Source organism: Hippocampus guttulatus, chromosome 12 (genome assembly GCF_054856545.1).
Source record: "Hippocampus guttulatus isolate MCC_2025c chromosome 12, RoL_Hgut_1.0, whole genome shotgun sequence".
NCBI lineage: Eukaryota > Metazoa > Chordata > Actinopteri > Syngnathiformes > Syngnathidae > Hippocampus > Hippocampus guttulatus.
The window spans coordinates 2,387,342-2,414,940 of record NC_141272.1 but is presented as its reverse complement, the minus strand read 5'-3'; the positions used below and the strand labels follow the sequence as shown (position 1 = coordinate 2,414,940).

The following is a 27,599-nucleotide window of genomic DNA, read 5'->3' as shown; positions in this document are numbered from 1 at the left end:
AAACACCTCCATCCATGTCTCGGAGGGCTTTTTTTCTTTTCTTCCCTGAGCTGAAGCGATAATGAGATAAGAAAGCTTTCGTTTGCTTTTTTTGCTCTAATTAAAAAAAGCGAGACTTATCTTTCTCATTGCGACGGAAACAATAAAGAGAGCAGATTGCCAGACTTGCTTGGCTGCTTATCAAGACTCGGGAGCCTCCAGACTCCACCTGGACACGCCGAACGCGATCCAACCATCGATTGGCGGTCAGCAGTGGGCCAGAGTAACAAAGTACAAATAAGTACTGCATTGGTCGAGTCGGCTTGTTACTTGTGACGTTAGACGTAAATAGCGAAAAAGTCAACTGCAGTTGAGAATTTTGAGCCGGCCTCGTCGCAGCAGCTTGGGTTTGGGTTGCTTTGCCGAAACTATTTTGGAATATCCACGGCTGGCAGAAAAAGAAAGAAATAAATCCCTCATTAGCGAGTCATCTTGCCAGCGGCTTTAAAGCTGTTTTTGACTCGTGGTACAGAGTGTGAGTGCATTTGCCACCTCGAGCGGGCAGTCATCCAAATATCACGTCTTCCCTGATCAATTCTGACCTGGCGCAGCACGGGAGTACCTGCTCGTTGGTCAGCCATAGTTCTTGGCCCAAAACAAAAACATTCCCTGGACATAAGGCTATTTTTAAGAGAGGTTTGGGTCTTAAATATTGCCACAAAGCGGAAACAATTAAGAGCGGCGTGGTAGCGGCCGCCCTCAACATGTCCTTACTAGAGGCAAGATCATTCACTTGCTACTTTGCCGTTCCCCAGAAACCTGCCTCTATGTTAATTAGACGGGCTCTCCTTCAGCAGACCTTGGCTGTCCAACCGCCGCACAGTAAACGAGCGAGCAGATAGCGCCGCAAATACGTCCAAAGCAGCTGTATTTGCACAGAATTACCGCCAGAGTTAACCCGGCGTTGTCATGCGTTCATTATTCACAGCGGCAGTTTATATTGTTTGAAGAGGGCAATCGTGGCGGGTTGTCTTTCCGGGTGCGTGAAAGTGGAACTATCGCCTTGCCGCCCGCCCGCGCCCCACAAAAAGAGCGCCGCTCTTCCTCGTCAAGACAAAAGATTTCAATATTGACATCAAACAGAGCCCAGAGAAGGAGACGCTGAAGGAGCGTGAAGAGATCGGGTTGAAGTCGCTGAAGGCCTTTTACAGATTATCTCATGGACGGAGAATGTAAACAAAAGAGTTCGCAATTTGGGCCCACTGATCCAGGAGCTGGATCGATAAGAGAATGGAATGAGTTCATCGTTGAAGTACCAGGTGGAAATGGACAAAATGAGCCTAAAATGGCCGCTCGAAATCAAAATGGCACACTTCCCGTGTCTTGCACCACAGGCTTTGAAAAATAATTCTTGTGCCCACTCACGATAGCCACGTCTACCAAATACGATGTTGCTGAATGAAATGTTTGGTCAAAATCAAATCTTATCAAGCACCTCAAAAAATGTTCAAAAATACCCACTTCAAAATACAGGAATGACATCCACAGTTTTTTTTTTTTTGGCAAGGGTTTTTAGGACTTCCTTGCGGATCTAATCACGATAGGCGTCCATCCCTTATCCGAGCCGCTTATCCTCACGACGGTGGCGGGCGTGCCGCAGCCTATCCCTGCAGTACGTGTGGGACACCCTAAACGGGTTGCAAGCCAATCAGGGGGCACGCATAGACTCCTAACAATTATTTTTATTATTTCAATTTAGAAAGTTTCATTCACATGCCATGCATGTCTTGGGAGTGTGGGAGGAAACTGGAGTACCCAAAGAAAACCCACAAAGGTACGGGGAGAGCATGCAAACTCCACACAGAAAGGACGCAACCCGGCAGTTCATGAGACATTTTTGTGGGTCTTCTCACGACAGAGATTCCTATGAAATTTCATGTGACGATCTTAAACTGGCTTTGGGGGCTGTTTATTTTATTTTCTTAAATAAATTGAGTATGGGAATATCCCCAAATTGGCAATTTATTTGGCCTGACAATAATAACCAGGACGAAATGAAACAATTTCAAGAGGGCCGTCACGGCGTACAATGAACACGACACCGACTTATTACAATGGTGAAAAGAAAAAAAAAGCGTTTACTAGAGCCTGCGGAGAAGAAACACAACAAGAGGCGGTAATGGCCTGATGCTAATAACGGCTCTGCTGGGTATCAATCTCTCCCAACGGCTGTCCCTTTTTACTATTTCATCCGGTATCTGCCATTGACGACGCTGCTCACTGAAAAAAACCCTAAAACCTTTTAAATACACATTAAATCTGATAACAAATCCTTTTTCACATTGAAACGAACTGAAATGCCTTCAATCCGTTCCGGCCTCGCCCCAAAACACCACCATTTTCTATAATGTGTCTCTAATTTGAGGAAAACAGCACCGAATTACATTAAAAGAAAAAAAGAGTAAAACATTACATGAGAAAATGTTCGGAAAAAAGTAGGATTGTTTTACAAACTAGTAGTTGCGATGAAAACGCACACTAAGCCATGCCCCTAAAAGTCTTGATCTGGGATTCAGCGCACGTCTACTTTACAATGCTTCGTAGAAGACCAAAGAAGAACTGGAAATGAAGTGGTAGTCACGGCAACCATTATTTGGCTTCCTAACACCGCAACAAACATTTACAGCACCAAAAGGTACAAGAACTTCCCAGGATTCCACCTTTGGCCAAAATGTGACACAAGATTCTAGTTCGGGGAAGTCATTTTAAACTAAAAAGAAAAACGTTCAAACGTAGTTAGGAGTGAAAAATTCGCCGTCATTGTTTGGACCCTGGTCCGTTCGGAAATTTTGCATTTTTTGAGTGGTCCAACTTATACTGTGGCGCTATATACAGTATACAGTATATATATCTATCTATATATATATATAGAGATAGATATATATACATATATATAACATGGTAATGGTCCTGACTTCATTCTTTTATTCTCAGTTTGCTCAGTTCAGTTTTTGCAGTGTTCTACTCCCTCGCAAAGGGGGGGGGGGGGGGGGGGGGGGTGTCCCTATTTACTATTCCATCCGGAGTTCACGGTTGCTGCCGCCAGGGGCCTCGGCGCTCCCTTGTATCGCGTGTCACACCGGAAAGAGAGTGAGGAGCTTTTATGCAGTGGCAGCCACTTTATTGGGTGACACCTCTGCAGCTTCTTGCGGTAGCAAACATCAGAGGGCGGCGAGCTCCGACATGTCTACGAGGAAGCGGTTAGGTGGGATCAATGGAAAGATGATCGGCTGACCGGCCGCATCAGGAAAGGTGCCCGGAGCCCATATGAAGCCCCCGAACGCACTGTCATAACCGCTCACTTCTGTCAGCAGGGGTGCAGGGGGAAACGAACACCAGGCATGAATAATAGATTGTCACTGATATTTTTAGGTGAGCTTCCATTCTCGCAGCTCATCTCTGGATTCTCCACTTTTTACTTATTTATGGCCACCGCTTCTGCTACTTCTTCTTTTGCTTCCTCGCTCGTCCGGCGGAGACCAAATGCTGAGTGCTTGTTGACAGCTGGAGAAAATGTCAAGGGGCTGGTGGTGGGGTTGGTGTCGCTGTGTTTCTCGTGCACACGTGGCTTCACAAAGAAACGTCGGGGTTTCTGATGGAAGCACGAATGCGTGCTTTTTAACCGCTGGGTACTGGAAACTGTTGGATAACGAAATAAAGTAAAATAAAATTCTGGCCTAATGCTAAAAAAAATTGCAAACACAAACCCCTGAATTTCACTCAATCACTCAAGAACTGGCACTCCCAGTTGATGTTTATGGTCAAAGTAAACCTAAAACAAAGGGAATTCTACTTTGTGTCCTTAAAACAACCACATAGCTTATTCTTTGAGTCTGCTAGCTTTGTGCTGTGGCAAAATAGCGTTAAAGCAACAGAATAAATAATTCAAAAATTTGACAACTATTGCGAGGACTAAAAAATAAAAATCAGCCCCAGAAAATAGTTTCAGCCATCAACGTAAAATTTGGTGGACAGGTTTGGTATAAAGGAGTGATTTTGAGAGAATTTGTGTACTTTGTTGAACTCCTAGTAAAGAAACTCCCCAAAATGAGCTCCAATTGTATTTACGAGATTGGCATTTCACTCAGCACGGATTTAGGTCAAATAATATTTTTTAAGGCGATTAAAAACATTTGTTTGAGTGCCAGAAACAAAAACGTGTTACCTCTGTGCTGCGAAAAATGATTTTGAAATACGTGTATGAGTTGTCTTCCGGAACTAAGTTTAGCTAAAAATAGTGACGTTTGAAGCCATGACCTTTACCGTCAGAAAATAACAACACACAGCGGTGTTTATTTTCATGACACGATTTAAAAAAAAAAAAAAAAGCTAATAGCAAAGTCAAAAAATGTGATATTGTTGACTTATTTTTCAAATGTGATGTTGATTTGTCGCAAGTGAAAAATAGACGAGAGACTTCCAAAGCGGGATGCAAATAAGGTGACGGGAGCCGCGCGAGCGATTAAAGATGAAGCGGGAAGGAGACAAAAGCCGTAGCGAAGCGGGTGGGGGCGAAAGGGGCACTCTGACAGCGTTCCTGCGGAATATGAAAGCGGCGTAGTGGTGCACCCCGCCTCTGGGGGCGAGCCTGAGACAGATTACGGTAAAAGTAATCACAAACATGAATACGAGATGGCGTTCACGTCGCTCCAAGGTTGCTCCCCGCACCCCCCCCCCCCCCCCACCTCTCGTTCCGTGTTTGTCCATCATCATCCGTCCATCATCCGTCAAGCGGCGCGCAACCACCGCCGGCTGCCCATTTCACCCTCCATTACTCCATCCAGCTGCCTTCCTCCTCTGCCCCCCCCCCCTCCCAAAAAAACCACCCCTGTGACACTTGCTTTTGCTGGAGTTATTTATAGCGCGGTTGTCTTCAGCAATAACGCGCTAAATAACTCCGAGTACGCAATAACGAGCAACAAGCGGGCTCCTTGCTAATGTTATCTCCGCAGAATTTAGTCGTCGCAGGGCCACACGTCTACCGACCGATTCATTATCCGCTGATTGGAATGTATTGGATGGTTTGTTTGTTGTGTGTAATTGCTTTTCGATGACTACAAGCGCTGTGTCTGAAAGATCACACGCCCGGAATGTAGGCTAACATTCGGCTTTCAGGCTACATGAGATTCACACGTGTGCATCCCATGAGAGCCGGCATACAGTCAATTAAAAAAAATAAAATAAAAGACCTTTTCGATTTTTAGATGATGGTGTACCTAATGAAGTCTCCAGCGAACAAACCTGAAATGTGAAAACCATCGAAGGCTACTCACTTGGCGTCGAAGGGGCTGGCGCCGCGCACCACGTGGGTGCTCTCCCGGCCCACCAGGAAGCGCACGCGCTCGTAGAAGCTCTGCAGCCTGCCCTGGTTGCCCGACGACACCTGCGTCTCCTGGATGATGTCCAGGGGGTCCGGCGAGCCCACGCACAGCGAGGTGCTGTGGCAGGTCGCCTGGAGACAGCAGTCCGGATCCATGCAGTCCACCAGGCCGTCTGACAAGGTCACACATGGTCACGGTCACAAAAAACTGAATAAATATACTACCTCATATAATCATAGTTAAAAGTCATTCAGTACCAGCCAATTCTGGACAAAGTCTGAAAAGACGTTTAAAAACGTCTTTGGGAGTGAATGAGTTAAGGATGGGCGAGTACTAGGTATCATTCAGACCGATACCAGCCTTATTTTAAGGTATCGGGTACTCATGGAGGCCGCCAATACCAGCCACTGATAATAAAAGGCAAAAAATAAATAAATCTGACATTGAGTAAGTCCTCCGTGGCAGTCGTTGGCGCTACACTGCGAATCATCATGTATCAACAGTCTGAGAGGAATCAGTATTCGAGGAATGAACGCTTGCACTAATGACGGTGTGAAAAAAAGGTGGTATTGAAGATCATTAATGATATCTGTGGCAGTGGGGAGATGAAAAATAAACAGGGCGCCGTCAGTCTCGTCTGTCTGCCTAATAAAAGGACGCTTGTGGAGAGCCGGCGCCCGCAATGAGTTGGGCGGCGCAGGAAGTCACGTCCCGGCCGAGTGTGTGTGTGCCTGGCAGCGTTCGGGGGCGCTTAGAGCCGTGCTTCTCAAATCGGGGGTCCACGAGTCGTGACTTGCTGGGACGCAAAATCATTTGAAGTATTCGCCGCATCATTTCAAATAAAGAGCATCCCTATATATTGAGACTGGCTCCAAAAAAAAACAAAAGTCATTCCTCCTGCTTACTTTAGCTTTGGGCCAATAATGAAAATAAAACTGATTTGTCTGCACGAGCGCAGTATTTCTGGCTTATGTTGAGTTGCGCAGGTCAGGCAAAGTGACCTTGGTCAAATATTTGTGGAGGCAAATACATTGCCCTCCATAATTATTATCGCTGCTGCTTTAACATGTGTTCTTTAGCTTCCAATAAATTCGGTTTTTCTCTTAAAAATACATGACCCCAATTAAAGTTTTAAAAAAAAGTGGGGAAAACACAATCCCGCATTAATAAATCATTATTTTACATCAAACAGCAACTAATCTTTAATGTTTCGTAATACGGGACTGCCAGATTTTGGGCTTTAAAGTGAAGTCGACTCAAAAACTTTCTTTACAATAAGTTAACTCATTCACTCCCAAAGACGTTTTTAAACGTCTTTTCAGACTTGGTCCAGAATTGGCTGGTACTGAATGAGTTAATGATGCGGCCCCACAGCATTCTGAGTAATTTGTGGAATACAAGTTAAGCGGGAAAATCCAGTAGTTACTTTGTGGAAGAAAAAAACAAAACAACGCAGAAAAACAGTCGCGACATTGGCAACACTGACTCCTTTCTATTTGCAGCCCTGTTGTTCGTGGAAGTAGCGCACATCAGCTATTGATGATGGACAAATGTGAAATTCTATTCAACAAAGGAGGTACTTATGTTTAATTGATGTCTCGGATGCAAAGGGCGTCCAGGGTCCTTGTGGTCCGCGCAACGCCACCGGGCTGTCTTCATGGCGAGCGTTTGTGCACGTCTTACCTCCGTCATTGTCCTTGAGGTCGCCGCAGGCCGTCTCCATGGAGGTGTCGCAGCCGCTGCCCCTCCAGCCCAGCTGGCATACGCAGTACCAGCCGCCGTTACCCAGGGTGCACCTGCCGTTGCCATTGCACAGACCGGGACAGCCCTCTGTTGACAGGGGGGGGGGGGGTGACAGAATGGGGGCCAAGTACAAGAAGGATGTGAAATACAGCTCAGACAAAGTACAGTAATCCCTCGCATGTTTGCAGCTCACTGTGCACAAATTCAGTGACTTTTTTTTTAATCCACCCCCCCCCCGCCCCCCAATTCAAATCATTTGCACAACGTCATAAATTCCGCAGACCCCCCGCAAGCTGGTGACCGGCGGATCCGTGTACAACCACTGGATCAGCGTATTTATTTATGTACCGGCGCTTGCCGACGGTGACACGCAAAAAAACGCACGCTCTGAGCCTGGGGAGGGGGGGGGGGGTGTAATGACCCGCCGCTTCAAGTTGATCAATGCGATACACCTTCAGCAAAGCCGCTATTATCCCTTCGCCGTGCACTCCGATGCGCCCGATTCTCACAGTCGATACCGGAGTCATTACCCGCCTTCATGCTGCATCATGACACAGGTTGTTCCTCTCACACTCGACTTACCATCACGTGATATAACACACACACACACACACACAAAGCGCACGCACGCACACACAAAATGGACTGCGGCCATGAAGGCAATTGAGCAAAAAGGTCCACCGCATGTCATGATTCACTCATGTCATTCGTGCGGGATGAAAAGAAATCAAAGGTGCTGATTCGCGAGCAACAACCGTTTCTAATTTTTGCACACGGCGTCTCATTGGGTGAGTCGGACGATTCTGAAGGATGACAAATCAATGACGCCGTCCCGATAAATTGAAGATCAAGTCGACTGAAATAAAAATCATTTACAATGTATCTCCAAAGTGAATGTGCTTGGAGTACATTCACTTCAAAATGATTACAAAAAACAAACTGCTCGGTATGTACAAATTGGACTGATTAAGATATGACACTATTTTACATTACATAATATTATTAAAATGATCCTATATTGTAGCATCGGGACGCCATCTTTTACAATCGCATAAATCACATTTTGGATCATTTCGCCGCAGATGCTATTGCTCCTTAAATTACTTTCTCCTGGCTTTTGATTGGCTACAACAGCCTTAGTGTATAAATGCAACAGCGCCACCTGCTGCTTTGGCATGCAATCTTTTTTTTTTTTAATGTATGCAAACAATTGATGCCCTTTCTAAAAAAACAACAACAAAAAAAAAAGAAGGGCAATTGTTATTGCACCGCCATAACAACTGCAATTTTGAACATCTTATTTGCGTTGGGTCCCCCACGCGCGGGCCCACCCCGCGTCTTGTTTGCCGATTATCTGGTCACGTTGCGATCGCAATCGCGACGCGCGGGAGACGTCTCGAGGATATCAAAGGCGGCCGTCTGTCACGGTCGACGTTGTTAGCGAGGTGCCTTGATAACCGCTTCGCTGAGCTGACCCATTTTGTCAGGTGCGAGGAGCCGGGTTGACGCTCCCTCTCGGCGCTTACATCAAATGGCGGGAAAATGGATGGGGAGGAGGAGAGTTGCTGTAGAAAGTGACAGGTGGTCGGGGGGAGGTGTAAAAGGAAGCATTTATGGAGATAATGGCAGATAGGATCAAACAAAAGCCAAGACAAGAGTTAGTGAGTAGGGTTGTAAGGGAACGTGTATTTCAAGGAAGGTGTGACGTATCTGTGCTGTGAACAAACACAGCGCAGCTCAGCCTGTGGCTGGCATAAGTCATGGCCAGCAATGTTTTTGAGAGCGTAAGCCTTCGCATATTCGTGCATCATATTCACAAATTCACTGATTTTTGTGGGCCCTATCGTCAGCTATTTGCTAAAAAATAAAAAATATTGCGTATTGTTGTGGAGTTTTTTTCTGTAAAACCCCCAGAAGACCACAAGAGAAAGCCCATACAAATAGGAAAGTGGCAATTATTGTCGAGGAAGTTGAACATGGACTTTAGAGGAAATGTTTAAAACAATCATATGTTTATACAAAAGCATTATTCTATAAAAAAATAATATATTAAAAATGGAAAAGAATGTAGCAATGAATAAGTGGACCTACAAAGTCAATAAGTACATTAGAATCGAACAGCGTAACGACATGAGTCATTTTTGAACCTGTCAAAATAACGAGAAAAAACCCCCCAGGGAAAAAAAAAACGAAAAGAATTTTGTCGCCTCGATTGCGGATTACCATGACCTGGATGATCGAGAAGTCCCCCTTCCAAAAAAAAGGAAGGCACAGTTAGCAAGCTCATTGTTATTTTTGATTCATGCCTTGAAAGTGGGCGGCCCGGTAGTCCAGTGGTTAGCACGTCGGCTTCACAGTGCAGAGGTACCGGGTTCGATTCCAGCTCCGGCCTCCCTGTGTTGAGTTTGCATGTTCTCCTCGGGCCTGCGTGGGTTTTCTCCGGGTGCTCCGGTTTCCTCCCACATTCCAAAAACATGCATGGCAGGCTGATTGGATGCTCTAAATTGTCCCTAGGTGTGAGTGTGGGCGTGGATGGTTGTTCGTCTCTGTGTGCCCTGCGATTGGCTGGCAACTGATTCAGGGTGTCCCCCGCCTACTGCCCGGAGACGGCTGGGATAGGCTCCAGCACCCCCCGCGACCCTGGTGAGGATCAAGCGGTTCGGAAAATGGATGGATGGATGGATGCCTTGAAAGTGAGTTAAAAATGACTTTTTTGTTCATATGCGAACAAAGTAAAAATACAAGGAATAAATTAAAGAATCTGCATAAAAAAAGTCAAATGAGTCAAAACTTTCACTAATTCCGCCCAAATGCTTAGATCCAACTTTTTGTATTGGAATTCACAGATTGGACAGCGAGTGCACTTTCTAAGTGAGTGGATATGTGCCATTGATGTGCATGTTGGCTAATCAAATGCAGCGAAGCTTTTAACCATGTCGTCCGTCCTACCAAGAAAATCAATTAAGCTTTGGCATTGGCTGATTTAAAAAGGCCTTCGCTAAATGATGAAGGGCACCTTAAAAATCAATTTCAATAAAAGGCGGAATGGATAATGCGCTGTGGTCAGAGCAAAACAAAACACAATACGATTTTCTCTTAATTTGCCCTGAAGAAAGGCAGCAGCTGCTCGATGCTGGGAGGGTTAGAATACACACACTTTTCTTTTTTTTTTTTTTTCTAGCTGTCCATCATGTCTGATGATGACACTTGCTCCAAGGGAGGGGAGGATGGGTAGGGGGGGGGGGGGGGTCAGCAACTCTGTCGCTGGTGCCACTTCTCGTGGGCATAGAGACCGATTCTTGAGCCGCAGACTCGACCACAGATGGAGCAAGGGAAACCGGATACCAGGGGGGTACCAGCTGCCCGCTGGTGTCGTTGAATGCGTTTCTCGGTTCGTCTGGCTTGGTTAATTTTGTGTATTTCAGAGATTGCAGTAGCACAAGTGATCTGCCAGGTTGGTCTGTTGAGTGCAAGTGTTTCAAGCTGCGTGGGGTTGACGTTGGCTCGCTTTAGGAGGTCCCTGCTGTAGTCCTTGAGGCGCCGCTTTTCGGGAAAATCTCATCATTTTCCGGAACGGCCGATTTTTTTCTGGGCCGTTCCTGGGCATCTTGGATTTTCAACGTGCGACATAAGTAACATAAAGCTAAACATATGAATGTGTCAAGCCTAGAGAAATGCAGTAGGGCGGTCGCCAAAACTAAAACTAAATAACATTTCTTATTATTATTTTAGCATCTTCCCAGGTCAAGTTAGCCTCATTCAATAGCAGCTTTGCAATTCTTGCATCCATTGAACTTTTTTTGAAGAGTTTCTTGCTTGAATTTCCTTCCAGGATGTCAGAATATGCTCCCGGAGCTGCTGTTTGGATGTGAGATCGCCTACCAACCTCATAAATCTTTCGCAAGTGCCTCCTACCTTCATAGACCTTTTGCCGAACTCATTCAATGCCAAGGACGTTTTTTTTTGGGGGGGGGTTAGTTTTTTTTCCCTCCAGTCTCCAGGCGGAGGAATTTCTCATGTTATAAGATCGCCATACATCAGAATGACTTTGTTTGGCAAAGTTCTGTTCATAGTTTTGTACGCTAAACTTACGCTAACAATCGAAGGCCGAGCTACTACCTTCATTGCTAGCAAGTAGCAAGCTATCAAGGCTAGCTGCTTGATCCCAGAAGTGGATTTAAAAATGGAAAAGGTTGCACGACTCGACTCAGCGGGTGTGAAGGTGCTAAGTGGAGACGATGGCGTGACAACGGTGCAAAAACGTGATGAATGGCGTTTGGTGTACAGTGTTTGTCGGCGCGGACGCGACAAAGTTGATGGCGGTCACACAAACGACGATGGACCAAGGGCGGCGTGGAAAAGAAAAAAGGAGGAATGCCGTACCTTTCACTACCCTATCCAGATAGTGAGCTTGGGAGATAAAAGACAAGGACAATATCGTAAGGGAAGGCAGAGACAGCAAGGCAGAGTGTTAGTGCACCGCAAAAACAAAAAGAAAGCAGGCATCACAAGCAAAGACGGCAAGCACGAGCCAACACAAGGATGAAAAGGAGCCACGCGGGCTCCCGTAGGACGGCGCGCGTCTCGCGGGAGCCTTTTCAAAGAGCGATTGATGCACGAGGAGTTCACGGCCTTTTTGACGGCGGGACGTTTTCATCTTCAAACGCACCCCGGCAGACGCCGAGGTCCAAACGAGTCACCTTGATTGTGACAATCAATTTTAAATGCTGATCTTTGGCTTCTTAATGGACGCCGCGCAGGGATATTCGACTCGAGACCTTAAAACGGTCCATCAATAATTAAAAATTCAACAGACTGGGCTGACAAACGACAATAACTGAGGAAAAGCTTTCACCTTGAAGGCTGAGATAAGCGTCTCCATTGACGCAATGTGACCGGCTGCATGTTTAACCACAAAAAACGTCCCCGGGTCACTGAGTCCCCACGAGATATTTGACCACAAAAACGTCCCCGGGTCACTGCGGCCCCTGAGATATTCGACCATAACAATGTTAATGGGTCATTATGACCTGCCGCATGTTTAACCACAAAAACGTGCATGCGTAACCATGGCCCGCTGTAGATTCTATCCTGAAAATGTATATGGGTCAATGTGACCCGGTCCAAGTAAGGTGCTGCATGTTTAACTGTAAACATTTTCATGGGTCATTGTGACCCAATGCAGGTTTCCACAGGTGTGACTGCATGTTGAACAATAAAAATGTCCTTGGGTCACTTTGACCCGTTGCATGTTTAACTACGTATACAAATGTGCATGGGTCAATGTGACCCACTGCATATCTTTTGTTATCTTCACTTTTGAGTCACAAACTGGCATTTTTGGTGAATCTTAAGCCAAGTTCTCCTGCCAAGTCTTGTAGGATGCTAGAACGAAAGTTTTTCTTTCCGTTGAAAGAAGAGTGTTGACTGTTGGTTTTGGCGGTTTTGGTGTTTATATCGGCGTCGAACGCAATATTATGTGGTTCTTGAAAGATCAGTCTTCATGCTCTAACATGATTGAAAACGGCTGGAGGTGATTGAATGAATCATCGCGAAAAGTCGGTAAGACGGAGTAACCGCGTGCTTCATTGCAACGCCTTAGCTCCGCCCACAGTTGTCACGGTTAAGTTAACCTCCCCCCCAAAACAGTGATTTCAACGAGCGTTTGGCAAGTGGCTGGTATTCTTTTGAGTATTAGCACCACATTTCTTTTTTTTTAAACACGTCATGAATTTTCTTTCTGTTCCTTTTTAGCTCTTTGTATCACTGTCCAGTCAGTTTATTTACGAGACCGTCTTGGGTTAAATGCTAAAATGGGTTCGTTTGTCCACTATGGTAAGAGGAAGCTTCTTAAGTCGTCCCCGAGTTTCATTTCGCCTAAACTCAAGTGCACGCTTCTTCCCAAGGGTTGTTGTTGTTGTTGTTGCTGGAGAGCAAACAAGGAAATTAGAAAACCTCCAACAAGTCTCAGGAATCAACTCCTGCAATCGAAAGGTTACCCGTTCCCCCTCGGCGGGATCTCCCCCAGAGGGAACGGCAAAGGCGCTCGAGTTCTCGTTAAGACCGCAAACAGAAACCCAACTTCTGAATGCTCCTGATGAGTTGACGCGCACGCCACTGAAGGTCTTCAACGAGATATAGAAATAAGGGCCCGAATCACACAGAGAGGAAGAACCAGGATTTAGACCGAGTCCCGACATGTCGTTATTCACTATTTAAAAAGACATATAACATCATAGTCCATCGCAAAAAAATTTTTTGTGGAGCCCCAAGCTGTGACTCGGGCAGACCAATTTGAGATCCGCGGATTTTGACAGGGTGACCTCCAGATGGCCCTGCGCTCTTGACGTTGAGCGGCTCTGACAGCCCTGACATGAAATAGCGGGGCGCCAACTAAATAGAAAGGCACCTGTTCTGCCGCGCTCCAGTCACACTTCAAAACCTGTCAATCCTCACAATATCCGTCTTCGTCATCATCCTCATCGTAACCCAAATCCATAAATTAAAAAAAAAAAAACATCCTTTGCTGTCGGGTGCAACCACAGGGCAAAAAGGCAAATAGGTCAGGTGGATGCCAGGAAACAAAGTCTAATTTTGACATTAAGATATAATTGGCTAAAAGAAAATGTACTTCGGTGAGAAGACGACAGCGCCCTGATTGGCGGCGTGCCCATGTTTGGAAGTGCTGACAAAGCAACCGACCAGACGCTTTGGCCGCTGCTTGAGACGGGAAGTAGACCGCACGCCGACAAGGTGCATCTTTCACGTTTATGCTTCATTTTCAGAAGGAGAAGGCGGAGACGAGCAGCAGAAAAGGGAAGAGGTGCATCTTTTACAAATGGAGAGCTTCCAAATATCAAGTGCCACAACCCGGTGGAGACTCCAGTTTGGTCATTGCTAGCTGCGTATCCTCAAAAATCACAATGAGCTGACAAGGTGCCGTGCAGTGAAAAAGGGGGGGCAGACCACCAGAAGCAACCGTAATCTCGTTCCAAGGCAAAACATTTAAAAAAAAAAAAAAAAGGAGTTTGTAAGAAAAGCTGCTGCTGTTCGGCCAAAATCTTGAACAAGCAGCGCAAAGGAGAGCAAACACGCACAGAGAAGCGGTCAGAAATGAGGAGCAAAGGGGAAGAGGATGAGTCAACTCAAAGGACACCGTAGCACATTCCCACATTAAAATGGATGAAGGCAAGCCTCGGATCCTTGAGTAAACCCGTTCATGCTTTACTGAGTTGCACAAATTCAATTAAGCATGCTTCCTCCCCACCCACCCGCCGTCTCATCTCCGAGCAGAACCCCCGCCGCCCCCACGCCCTCCCATCGCGCCCGCCGCCTCACAGCCAAAAGCGTTTTTTAAACTTTTTTTGTGAAGACGTCACGCAAAAAAGCGTCGGCCCGTCCCTACCGATGGTGCAGTGTTCGCCGTTCCAGCCGGGGCTGCACTCGCACTTGCCGTCCTTGCAGGTGCCGTGTTCGTTGCAGCGCGGGTGACACGCCCTTTGGTCGCATCCCGCCCCCATCCAGCCGTCGTCGCAGCGACAGGTGCCCGACGCGCAAACCCCGTGGCCGCCGCAGTCGGCTGCGCAGATCTCTGTGGGAGACAAAGATGGACGGGTGGGGCGGGCCGGGCGGGGGGGGCATAGAGAGAAAGAGTGAGTGAGGTGACAGGAGTGAAAGAGAAGACAAATCCAGGAGTTATTGTGGAGGAAAGGCGGCCACGCTTCACTAGCTTGTCTCACGGACGTTGAAAGGGATTCCGCCTCCCTTTTCGCACAATACAAATCTAATAAGAACTTTACAAAAAGCACAGACGCGGACGCCGTCGGCCTTGCGGCAGCAGACCGAATCTTCGTCTTTTTGCAATAATTCACTTCTATCTATCCACTGCTGAAGCCTTTTATAAGATTCATATTGAATCTGTGAGGGGGGGGGGGGGAAATATGCCATTGCTTGGTTATTAAAAGTTAAGAAAGATATCAACTTTGGGTGCGGTGACAAGCAAGCAAGTTTCTGAGAATTTCGACGGATCTTTCATGATCTATAAAATGTCATGTTCTGCCGGGCACAATATCAGCACCTAAATTTACCAGAAAGAAAGAGTAGACCGTTTTTTTTTAGTAATCGGCAATTTATGGTTTAGTTTCACATAGAAATGCTGATTTCTGAGCCAAAAGCGGAGAAAAAGAGCATTTTGTGAAAGGAAACGTCATCAGAACAGCAACTTTGCAGCAAATATTATATATATATATATATTATTTGTGTGTGTGTGTGTGCGTGTGCGTATATTGTTATTTTATTATTTTTTTTGCCACCCAATTTTGTAAATTTTGTGAGGCGACATGAGCCCAGCAAAGCATTTTGTCTTGGTGGCTGACAATTTTTTTTTCCTCTTGTCTCGGCATTTCATTCTCAGTTTGGCTGTTCAATCTGTATGAATGGGACGCAAAAATATCAATTTTGACCCGCAAAAACACCTATTCTAAACTTATCCAAGATACTTTTTGCAATCTCTACCAAATTCGAGCGTAGCAGCCGTTTCGTTGCCGCCCTTTCACAGCGAGCACCATACACACACACACATGAGAGATGGCATTCTCCAATCGGTGCACAGTATGTCGTGGCCGTCAAACGTAAACAAGCCTCGGCCCGAGCTTAAGACTGCTCCGAAGCCTCCCGACAACACAATCTTAATCCTTGGAAGCACGAAGGCGGGAGAGCTCCGATGGTGGAATTTAGTGGAGAGGCTTGCTCACAGTCTGTTGGTCGTCCTGTTGGCCGGCGAGCTTGGTGTTGGGTTACAGGAACACTCGACAATAAGCAGGATGAAGCAGGCGAAAGCGCAAACTCATCATCATTTATCGAGCTCACTACCTATTCCGCTCGCCTCCAAATAAAATAACCCCGCCCCGCCCCAACGGCCTCTCCGGATGACCTCCTTGGAATATCCAAGGAGTCTTCCATCCGAGGACAGAGATTGCCATCTCAGCGAAAAAACAAATTGCTGTCTGAGTGGAAGCAATCGAAGGCCGATGTCGTGATTATCAACGCGTCAGAGCTGGACTCTAATCCACTCGGGGAGGAGGGGTGGGGGCGGGGGGGGGGGGGGGTGTCGTCATCAAGTCTCTCGTTTGCGCCGATTCGCGGGGAAAATTACTTTGCTGTCAAATGAATAACTTTGATTTTTTTTGACGACACATTTGAAAAGCAGACAGCTCCGCCAAAGCCGCCCACCGCAGAGGCATATAAAAATAAAATAAAAATCTAAATCAAAAACCTCGGAGGTACCTTTTCATCTCCGTGAAGTTAAAAATAAATAAATAAATAGGCCTAGCGGGAGCAAAAATCCTCCGGCGTCGGACTCCTCGCAAGCTGCCTTTCTTCTGGGCAAACTAGCAATTACTCTCAAAATGTATCCAATCGAGACGTCTTCTGGCAGAACACAAGAGTGTTAATATGAGCTGCCAGAGATGTCAGGATTGTTGTCGGGCGAGGTATTAAAAAACGTCCGTCACAAAAACGGCGGCTGTGTTGTTATGAAATCGTATTCCTTCCCGGGATGCAGATTTCACGGATGATGGCCGCGCACGGCCCTCGCTTTTCAGCGCGGCTTCGGCCATTCATCGGCGCGTTATTTCCGCTCGGCCGTCAAGGAATTATTTTCCGCCGCCAATTAAGGCGGGAACATCTTGAGCCGCGACCGTTGCTGCTTTATGAGCCTAACGAAGCCTTTGGCTCATTGCACACATCGAGTTCTTAAGGCTCATCGATGCCGTTTGGTATGTTGCGAAGTTTTGAAACGATGTCAGCGTCTCTGCCGTTACAAAGCCATGCATCCATAGTGTCGGGTTGGGCGAAGCGATTCATCCGCCCCAGGGCGTCGACTTTTTCCCTCGTCGTCACTGTGCTGTTTGACGATTTCGTGCGTGAACACACGAAATACGGACCAAAGGAAGCGAAGGAGAAAGTTGTTTCCGAAAAACAACATTTTACGAGTTGTTAATAGTGACTAATGTTCTACCCCACCCCCACCTTTTTGGGGGGGGGTTCAAGATTTTACACCAACCCACAGATGGAATTAAAATGACAGCGATAATCTGTCATACGGTCATCCTTCGCTATAACAAGTTTCATCTTTCACGACTTCGCCGTTTCACGGATTTATTTTTTTTCGTGCAATTTTTTTTGTTTGTTTTTTGGACAGGGTATTATGTTTCTGCATCCTGATTGGCTAAGGGACTGTAAGGTCAACAGTCTTCGCGCCTCAGAATTTTTTTTCCTTGACGAAACCCACAACGTCGACGAAACATGTATATATATATATATATATATATATATATATATATATATACAGTATATACACACGGATGTCACTGATTACGGATTCTTTTTGGAACACAACACCCCCGATAAACAAGGGGTGACTGACCACTTTTTAAATACATTTCAAAAAAAACGCTTCAAAGACAACCGACGTGTTTTTTTGTTTTTTTTTTGTGTGTGTGTGTTTTTTGTTGCCACACTCACCCGTGGAGCAGTCATGGCCCGTCCAGTTGGCGTCGCAGCTGCAGGTGCCCGCGTCGGCCAGGAAGGCACCGTGGCCGGAGCACTGGTCCATGCACGAGGCCCTGGGGCTCTCGCACCCCTGCCCGCCCCAGCCCACGAAGCAGTGGCACTCGCCCTGGACGCACACGCCTCGGCCGGAACATGTCGGGTCCAGGCAGTCCACTGACGAGAGAAACCTTTCTTCAGTTCAGCTGTCAGCCACGGGAGCAAACGCGTCAACCGCGACCAGAATGCGGCCGATAGGAATCCCGTAAACCGAAAGCATGCATCTTCAATGGCCACGAGTGTTTAAATGTCAGTTTTTTGTGATGTGGAAAAATGCTGAACTCTTTTGGGTTGGGAATTAAAAACAAACCACTGTGATAATGTCGTTGCACAAGTGTGCACACCCTCTCATGACTGGGGATGTGGCTGTGTTTGAAAAATCACCAATCGCATTCAAAGTCGTGTTCAACGGGAATCAGCACACACCTGCAACTATTTCACGTGGCTCCGATTATCGCCGTAAATTCAGGCTGTTCTAGTAGGCTTTTCCTGACCTTGTTTTGCTTTTTATGAGAATCCTGAAAAAAAAAATCACTCTCGGGTTAAACCTTTTGGATCCACTGTCATTTTCTGAAGACGGGAAGCAGCACAGACACGGAAATGTCTCGCTTCATTGATTGTGGTGGGATGTGGTCGGTTCCGGCGGATGAACGTTGGCTCGACTGCTACGTCTCTGATGTGCAAATTTGTGTGTGCGCGTGTGTGTGTGTGTGTGGGGGATGCAGCAATGCAGCAAAGTGGAGGTGAATGGAGAACAAGCATGTTTTAAACATGAAACTAGAAAACAAATGTGTGTGTGTATATATACATACATACCCCCCCCCCAAATACATTTACAAAGAGTGTTTCAATCAATGTAAATGGGTTTAAAGCATGTGCGCGTGATTAGGCAATACTTTGTCCGCTGAGACAATACCTGAATGCCGCACACAGATGGCAAACGGACAAAAGGGGCGCGCGCGACGTCAGCGGTGCCCCCGTTTAGAATGACATAAACTGAACATAAAAGGCCACCATAGTACGACAAACAGCATCTCTCGCTTCTGGCCAGATGGTTTGTGCGCCGGGCGTGAGGATCAGAGGACTAACTGACAAGAAACTCTCCTGGCAATTAATCACGGGCGGCTGAAGGTCGCGGCGAAGAAAGGTAAAAATTGGAAAGGCCGCTCTCGCCCCGCGCTCCCCGACGCCGCAAACCGCTGACACGCCAACCCGAAATAGAACGAAGGGGGGGGGGGGGCCCTATGGATGACGCGCGCCCCCCATTTATCAAGCGCCCCCGGTGCCATTTTTCATCTTGAAATGAGAGCCTTCAAGAGCTGACAAACACAATGGCCGCCTCACTCTTATCTGCTCGGGACGCTCCCGCCGGATTCGCATCAGACGCCGTGTCCGACTTGCAACACAATACACAGACTGTTTTGTTATTAATGCGGTGCCTTATAGCCATCACTTAGAGGCTGTCAGTCAGAGTTGCTATGGAATTCGTACCACGGCAACTCTCTCCCTGTACCGTGAAAACCAAGAAAATCATGTTCTAATCCACAGCTACAACTTCTGAAAATAAACCGCCACGCTAGCGTTGTTAGCTGACGCGAGTACTTTACTCCGCAGTCTCCAATTTGCTGAAGTGGTCTGTTATTTTATTTGATTTTTTTGCTGCTCTCATGTCTCCGCTCCGATGAAATCTGTCTCTATGGTTAGAAGTAAACACAGGGAAAAGCTTTCCGAAAAGTGACAACGCATTGCTGTGCTCCCCAGTCTCCATTTTGTTGCACTGGTTTGCTTTCTTGCTGCTGTCCTTCTCCTCGTGGGTCTAATCCCATTTTGGTCCCTTCCTCAACTTTGGCAAATACTCCAACTGAATCCAGGGTGGAAAACCGTCGCTTTGAACGTTTCTTACCTTCCTCGCAGTTCTCGCCTTTGTAGCCCGGGTTGCAGATGCACGTGCCCACAATGCAGGTGCCGTGGTGACTGCACGTGACGTCCACGCACTGGTTGGTGGGCACGTCGCACTCGGAGCCCTTCCAGCCGCTGTGACACATGCAGCGACCTTTCAGGTATTGACCGTTGCCGCTGCACAGCACCGGACAGGCGGCTGGGAGAGAAAGCGGGACAGACCATTAGGACACGTTAGCGTCAAATCGGGTCCCCCGGGGATTTTAGCCTCGAGTGAACGGTGATTTCTGGGCCATCTTAAAGGGGACACGTGATGGTCACAAACTCCACACGGGAAGGTCGGAGCCGGAATCGAACCCTCGCACTTCTTCCCTGTGAGGCGTCCGTGCTAACCGACCGCCTACCGCGGTGGCCCAAATATCAGAGTCGTTATTTGCAATTAGGATCCAAAGTCTGCGTGAGTGGCATCATTCTGAGCTTTTTCTTGCCACATAATAGTCGACGACGAGCACTGGCGGCGGAGGAAGAATACGAATCAAACAAGAGCGCGAGGGTGTCATTAAAAGTGGATGAAAATTGTCCAAGTGATACGTCTCGAGTCTGAAGCTTCAATCTGACGGCACCGTGGCAAAATTCAAGCGCGCCGAATGGAGTTCCAGTTAAATTTCCAGCCATCGAGTCGATTCCCTCGCAAATTACACGCCAGTCAAAAGTCATTCGGTCGAGCTCAGTCGCAACATATTTGCACATTAGCCACTTGGCACTCGGGATGTGTACTTGGGTCCTGAATACATCAAGGCACGGCCAAACTCGGGCCCTTGAGGGCCGCTTCCCTGCATATTTTTCTTCTCTCCCTGCTGCAACACCTGTGCAAGAAGGAAATGCTCATGGAATTAAATCGAAAAAAAAAAACATGGTGAATTGGCATGTCGCTGTTGTGCTGCACGGAAAGTTGTCGAGAAAAGTCAAGTCAGCTCCAAATACAAATGGCTTTGAAAAAAAAAATACTGTCCTTTTAAAGTCTTTTGAGCATTTTAAAACTTTGAAACAGTCATTTCAAAGAACTGTTTTAGTTTTTTTTCCTTTGGTTTTAAATGTCTTTAAATCTTGTGTTTGTAAATGTGCAAATGCTTTCGTGTCCGTTATTTTAGTCATTTTCAAAAGCTGCTTTGGTTCTCTTTGCCTTCAGCTGTTCCGTCCGTGTTGCGCCCTTGGATGTGTGAAGCACATTGAGCTGTCTTCTGTATAATATGCGCCACATCAATAAAGTTATCTTGCCTTTCCTTGCCACCTGAATTCTTCTCCCCACCCGACCGGGAATTCAAAACCGCTTTTGCAAGGATGAGAAAAATGGGGAGCAGCAACGGGTTCACCGAATTTACCTCGGCCACAGTCTGGGCCTTTGAATCCCAAGAAGCAGTGGCACGTTCCGGCCACGCAGTCGCCGTTCCCAAAGCAGCTGCTGGGGCACTCGTCGACGGAATCTGAAGCGAGGCAAAGAGAAAGTGACAATCCGGGAGGTACTTTCAATGCTAATGGCAGCGCAACATTCCTCCCCCCTCGTTCTCTCAGACTTGATTATGATCGGCGCCGCTAATGACAGTGACGGGCCCGACTTCCGGCTGAATGAACAGTTTGACTGGGCCCTTTTCTCCTGCAATTTGCTTGCCGTGTACGCAACGGCTTGCAGAGTTAATTAAGTCTCCCCCAAAAAAGTGAAGGCAAACACATTTCAGTGGAACGCTTTGCAACGCTCATGAACAAACGGAAGTCATGTCGCTAACCACGTCATTGGGTTTTATTTCGCAGTGAGTGGAAAGCGACATCAGCGCGAGACGTTTGGGGTAGAGTGGTGACCTTGAGAGGAAGAAAATTAAATTAAATTACCTCAATGGTGGTACAACTGTATTTTTAGTTACTCACGAAAAAACAATTGTGAATGTAGTCAACAATCATGATCCGATGTTTTAAATTACCCCACAAACAAAAACATACTCAAATTTTTGAATCAGAGATGCAAGTCAACTTTTCAAGATGATTTTCCTGCGCCGATTCAGAATCTGTCCTAATTCTTTTCTCGAGCACATCAAGTTTTCGTAATGTCGTATTTTCCGCACATATTAGTATTTTAAATGTTCTGAAAATCGCTTTGTCACAGCTGCAGCAGGTGTGAAAGCTCTACATAAATAAAGCTGCATTGTATTGTACTCCCTTTAGCGTCGCTCCATCTAGTGGATGCATAACGCAATCGCAGCCACTATTGTAGCTTCGAATCTATGCGGCTTATAATGCAGTGCGCCCTATGTATGAAAACAGTTTTAAAATAGAATATTCATTGAAGGTGCGCCTTATACTCCGAAGTGCCTTCTAGTGCGGAAAATACGGTAATAATAATAATAATAAGAAGAATATTTATAAATTAAGGGTAAAGTTCAGCAACTGTTTTTTTTTCTGAAGCGTCATAACTATAAATTACGACACATGGTGAAATCGCTACTGCGCAAGCGTTTATGGGTCGATCTTCAAACCAAAAACGATGAATGTTTATTTTGTACATGAAGAATGAATGATTCCGATTTGGTTTTATTTCGTGCACATTATTCATTGAAACCTTGACAGCCAGCAGCAAACTGATTAAGATTACGAGGGGCCCTTAATGATTAAAAAAAAAAAAAACCCAAATAGATTCTGTTTTTGGATAAACAGTCATGTATGCAAAAAAAAAAAAGAATGCATAAATGAATTTGATTCCGGTAAATTGCATTCAAATATTTAGATTTTATTAATAATGCATGTATTTATCTATTTTAAATGCAATACCAAATCTGAAGCAAACAGAAAACTGAATATGGCTAAAATGGACCACCTTAAAATATGTAAATTACATAAACATAAATAAAAATGTAAAAATACTACAACTACGACTAATAATAATAATTCATAGGTATGAATGGGACTGTGAATGGTGCCTATTTGTTACCTACAATATTTTTCTTATTTGATTTTTTTGGGGGTGCGGGGGGTTTGCATTCGTGTAATGACTTATATTTTATAATTCCTAATTATTTATCAACGCAGCAAAGTCAAGCATTGCGCAATCCTACATCGGTCGGATGTCTTTCACCGAATGTGATTAACATGCACGCGTAAATGTTGAAAAATACATTTCAGTGATTGATGGCCATTCGGGATGACAACGTTTCTAGTCGACAATAAAGAATTTTGTGACACCGGTGCATCTCTTTCTGCTTGTGCCACGTTTTAATCAATTCAACACAGTCTTAAAATATGCAAACGGGGATTTGGACAAATTCCTGATGTGTTGTTTTTTTTTTTTTAATGACATCAATCAAACGATGATGCACTTCCTCCGTTGGGCCATCTAAGGACATCAACTTAATTGTCAAAGTAATGAAGACGACTAAACAACCGGGCCCCAGTCGTCTGGATTAATGACTGTGGAAAACAAACAAACAAACAAACAAACCAAAAAAAATTCCTCTTATCTTTGTCCCGGGTACAAATTTTTGGAAACAATAGAACCTCTTGTGCTCTCACAAAAGCGCTCTGAAATACGAGCTCCGTATCACGCTTTCCTTTCCTCGAGAGAGTCAATCATCGGCGAGGATGCCGGGGCGAGCAGAGACAAAGAAAGGGGGGGAGGGGGGGAGGGGTTGGCGAGACTCGCTGAGAGCCGCCGCGGGCTCGTCTCGGGCTGACTTATTGATCAGGGGAGCAAGGGAGGGCTTTCCTGCGGCGCTCCATCATAGTGGAGGAGTCCGAAAAGAACATCTGTGCGGTGAGAGGCTTGGCTTTCTTCAGCCGAGAGCGAGTGTGTGTCTGCGTGCCCGTGCGCATGTGTAATTGGTGCCGGATGAAATGAGGTGTGGGATGTGAGGCACGCACGCCGTACCAAATGTCTCCCAAGAGTGCAATTATGCAGCCGAGCTTCTTGGCTTGAACACAAAACTACAAAAAATGACACAATATGGATAAAAGTATCGGGACACGCCCTTTTTATCGTTCGCTCAGTCGGGGGTTTGAGTCTACAGTTCTGTACAGAAGAAATGCACCGAGTTGCTGGAGCCCATCCCAGTTGACTTCGGGCAGAAGAACTGGTCGCCGGTCCGTCGCAGGGGACGTGTAGAGAAAAACAACCAGTCACACCCGCATCCACGGTGTCAGTTGGGCGAGCTTTGACTTGCGGCGTATGACAAAAGCTTCAGCCTGACCATCTTGAACCAAAATCGTACTCCCCCCTCAATCAAACTGTTACATTTGAAAATTGCTACACGTTTGAATCGCAAAAATTCTCAAATAAACAAACGAAGGTGCACCCCCAATAAATGGGTTCTGAGCTTCTATGGATAAATTGTTTCTCTTCAATAAAGTGTGACAGTTCTTTGGGCAAATCCCAGCTCTTGATATGTTTTATCGTCATTCTAAAATGCGGCTGTCTCGTTTAATTGACTGACCGTGAACCTCAGGCGCCTCCGCGTTGAATACGCATCGGCGCGCAACACGTTCTGCCCGCCTCGTGTTCGCCTCGCCAAAGCGGCCATGAATATCCCTTCGCCGCGCGCTCGACGTCGGCCCGATGCATAAATCACCGATTCAAGCAGGGGCCTTCATTGAAATTCATTACCCGGCGTATCGGGAGGGGCTAACTCTTATGCGAGTCCCCGCAGTCCGGCGCCGCCGCGTGCGAGTTTAATCAGCGCCTTTTCCTTTCCCTGCGCGTTCTTCCGGGCACATCGGAATGAGAGCCAGGCAGGCGAGGGGCGGTGTGGGGGGTTACCCCCCCTCCAACATCAAGCGCCCCTCCCCTTCCTCCGGCCCCAAACCTGCCCTGGGAAACGTGTCAGGCACCAGGCAGCCAGGACAAATGGCTTCACGCTCCAGAGGGCTGTGATTCAAAACGGTCACCGGGACACGTTTTCGCACGGCCACAAAGCCGCGAGGGCAACCGACATGAAGGACGGGGACACCCACCCCATTTAGAGACTCGCCCTGCGGCGCATACTGTACTTTTATATTCACAAAATCTTGCAGCACATCACCCCCCCTCCCCCAAAATGATAAGCTTATCTCAATGGACTCACTCGGTGTGAAATCGGGGCTCATACAATGGAACTATTGAAGCCATTATTTGGATATATAAATGGCAACAGGTTAATTGTGGCCAAAAGAATTTCATCGCTCTGCCTGATATTTTGCTTTATTCGCGACAAATAATCTCTCTTTGTTCATCTATCTCGGCCAGTGACGTATAGTGACAGGCGAAACAATTGAGTGCTCTTCCACAAGACACCACACGTCATCAGGCAGTGGATGCCCACGGCCGCCGCCCTCGGCACCGTCCCGTCTAGAACACTGACGCTTTAGTGCCATGTTGCGATAGGTTAGCTTAGCATGTTAGCCTTTTAACTTTTCTACTTAGAAAGAGTACCTGAATCCAGGTAAAACCTCACAACTGGCTGGAGAGCTTTCGTAACTCACCTTGCTATGCTAGCAGAACAACTTCAACATCACTATTCCTTTTTTTTTTATTTCGTTTTTATTGTTTTGAGGAAGACGTTGCCGAATGCTATTTCAAATGAGCAACCAAGTTTGATGTACTGCCAAGAGCATATTGCTATCCACGACCTCAATCAGCCAGAGGCTGAGCTGCACTGTGTTTGCTAGTGGAGTAGATGTGCGGCAAAAGCACAAGCTGGGTGATACTGGACGTCTGTACCGAAAAAAAGAAAAAAAAAATTCTGAATAGGTGACGCCTGTAAAACTCACAGATGCGGACAACACGGAACCTCAAAACACTACTTTCTTTGATCTCCCGCATTCCTCTACCTGAGCGGGCCCCCGTTTGAAGGTCAACTCAGAGAATCTGCGGCTCAGCCAGTTGGTGGGATTCAATTTCTGCTGAGGGGCACTTAACCGGTGACCCATTTTCCAAAAGAGGCCCTCCTGTGGGCACAAGAGCTCCGATGCAAACCAACCAACACAGGCGCAACTCTGAGTAATCTCGCTCAACCCGCTAACAGCTCCCCCCCCCCCCCGACCCCCCGACCCCCTTCGGCCCCCCCCTCCCTGCCCATCCGCTTCCCAATTCGTCGCGCTGTCGGGTCTTTTTCGGCTCAAGCTTTCCCTACTCGGCGACGGCGGGGAACCTTCATGCACTCCCCCGTCGAGGAGAAATAACCAAAAGTAAACACGCCGCTCTGACGTGCCCCGCGTGTCATATCGTAGCATAAATATTGAATTGCAGCTGCTGTTGGCACAGCAGGTGGGACCTGGGGGGTGGCGGGGTGGGGGGGGGGGGGCGGTTGAAGGCGGACAGCTCTACATCGATCCTGTTCCGTGGCCTCTGTCGCACCGACCGAGGAGCTTTTAATTAAAGAGCAAGTGAAGAGAGCTCTCAGCTGCCATGGTGGGTGGAATCTGACACCACCCCCAGCGCCCCCACCTCACCTCCACACCTTGTTTGATAATGCTAGCGCTAACCGCTAACAAAGCGGAATCGTGAAACATTTTGTTTTGATGACGGTGACCTCGAGAATTTCTCATTCGACACAATTGACTGGAATTTCTCGGCTTTCCGAGGGTGCTCACCTACGGCACTGGTGAGAAAGGAGACGGTTTCTATGTCTTTGCCGTCGTTGTAGACGGCAAGGTGCCAGATGCCGGACTCCATGTACTGGATGAAACCCGTGTCATGCGTTGCGACGGCCGCAAGGCTCCGCTGCAGGCCGGCGGGGCCCTCCAGGCCGGGGGGCCCGCGGACCAGGAGTCGCCGGCCGTCCAGCAGCTCCACAAAGTCAAACTGCGGATGAGACGGGGAGATTGTCAGTGAGCGGAGGCGGGATTGATGGATGAGCCGCAGACGGGCCATTAAGAGTGACATGTGAGACGCGAGCGCTCTCGGGCCGCGTTATGGCCGGGCATCATTTGGTCCGCTTGAATAAGTTATCCTTCCACGGCGACAGCGGGAGGAGCATTAGGCTGGCCTCGGCGTGGCTCGATGGGTTGCTGTCATTTCACGCTGTGCGTGCAACTTTTCGTGGAAGTCGGCCTCAACATGGCTTTGCTGGCAAACAGGACTCCTCTACAGTTGCGGTATTAGTGTCGCTAGCAAGTGAACGGGCTAGCTTTAGCTTATTTACAACTGACCGCAAATCATGATCAAAGCGTGAAGTGTCATCTGTGTGAAACGAGGCCAGTCAGAGAACAACTTGGGCCCTTGGTCCTGGCATGACCTTCAGGGTCGACTCAAAATGGCCGCCTCGGGGGGGATAGACAGATGGGTGGAGGGATGGATGGATTGAAGGCATTTACTGAATTGATGCATGGAGAAGTAGATCGACAAGCACTAGCATTTATCGAACCTTAGCTTACAAACAGCTTGCTTTCTTGCCGGCTAGCCACGTATCATACAGGAAATGCTACTAAACGCAGTTTGCTCAGCGCTAACCAAACTTCTCTGCCAGGTCTTTCTAGCAAAAGAGCTCTCCGATTTCAACACCACCTGTTAAAATAAAAGTGAAATAATCATACAAATTGTAAACAACACACACGCTCTCGGGAGAACGCAAACGGACAGATGCTAGCTGCGCTGAAAATGAGAAAGATTGTCCAGCCCGGTCCGCAATGCGAGCTTACGCAACTGCCACGATAACAAGCTGATGTCATTAACTTGGCTTTGACGCCGTCCCTTTTTTTTTTTTGAGGGGGGCCGAGGGGGACGAGCTGATATTGTTTGCTTTAATGGAAATCGGGGGGGAGAAATTAAGTGAGTTTGCCAAATAACATCTACGAGCAGTCACTTCATCATATCAGCAGAGACTCCATGAATAACAATGAGGCCACATTTCACTTTCATCTCCGCTCTGATCAGCTACAGGTAAGAAACGACCGCTTTCGAGACAACACCACGCTGAAAAAGCTAAATGACACCGGATGGTAATTTCTGACGAAATTGGGCTCGGGGAAAAA

At 47.0% G+C, this 27,599-nt stretch overlaps 1 protein-coding gene across 7 annotated transcripts in view; it reads right to left on the bottom strand.

The window, feature by feature from the left end:
- Positions 1–27,599, bottom strand: part of tenm4 (teneurin transmembrane protein 4) — a 148,973-nt gene that overhangs the window by 50,624 nt on the left and 70,750 nt on the right. For 4 of the 7 annotated variants that reach the window (XM_086124913.1, XM_086124908.1, XM_086124909.1 and 1 more), the window contains 8 exons: positions 26,220–26,430; positions 20,993–21,094; positions 19,615–19,809; positions 17,628–17,828; positions 14,509–14,694; positions 11,487–11,513; positions 7,044–7,190; positions 5,313–5,532 (listed from right to left, as the gene is read on the bottom strand). In XM_086124913.1, coding sequence (XP_085981039.1) covers positions 5,313–5,532; positions 7,044–7,190; positions 11,487–11,513; positions 14,509–14,694; positions 17,628–17,828; positions 19,615–19,809; positions 20,993–21,094; positions 26,220–26,430 — 1,289 coding nt within the window. The remainder of the gene's footprint in view (positions 1–5,312; positions 5,533–7,043; positions 7,191–11,486; positions 11,514–14,508; positions 14,695–17,627; positions 17,829–19,614; positions 19,810–20,992; positions 21,095–26,219; positions 26,431–27,599) is intronic. The other 3 variants (XM_086124910.1, XM_086124911.1, XM_086124914.1) reach the window with 1 other exon arrangement.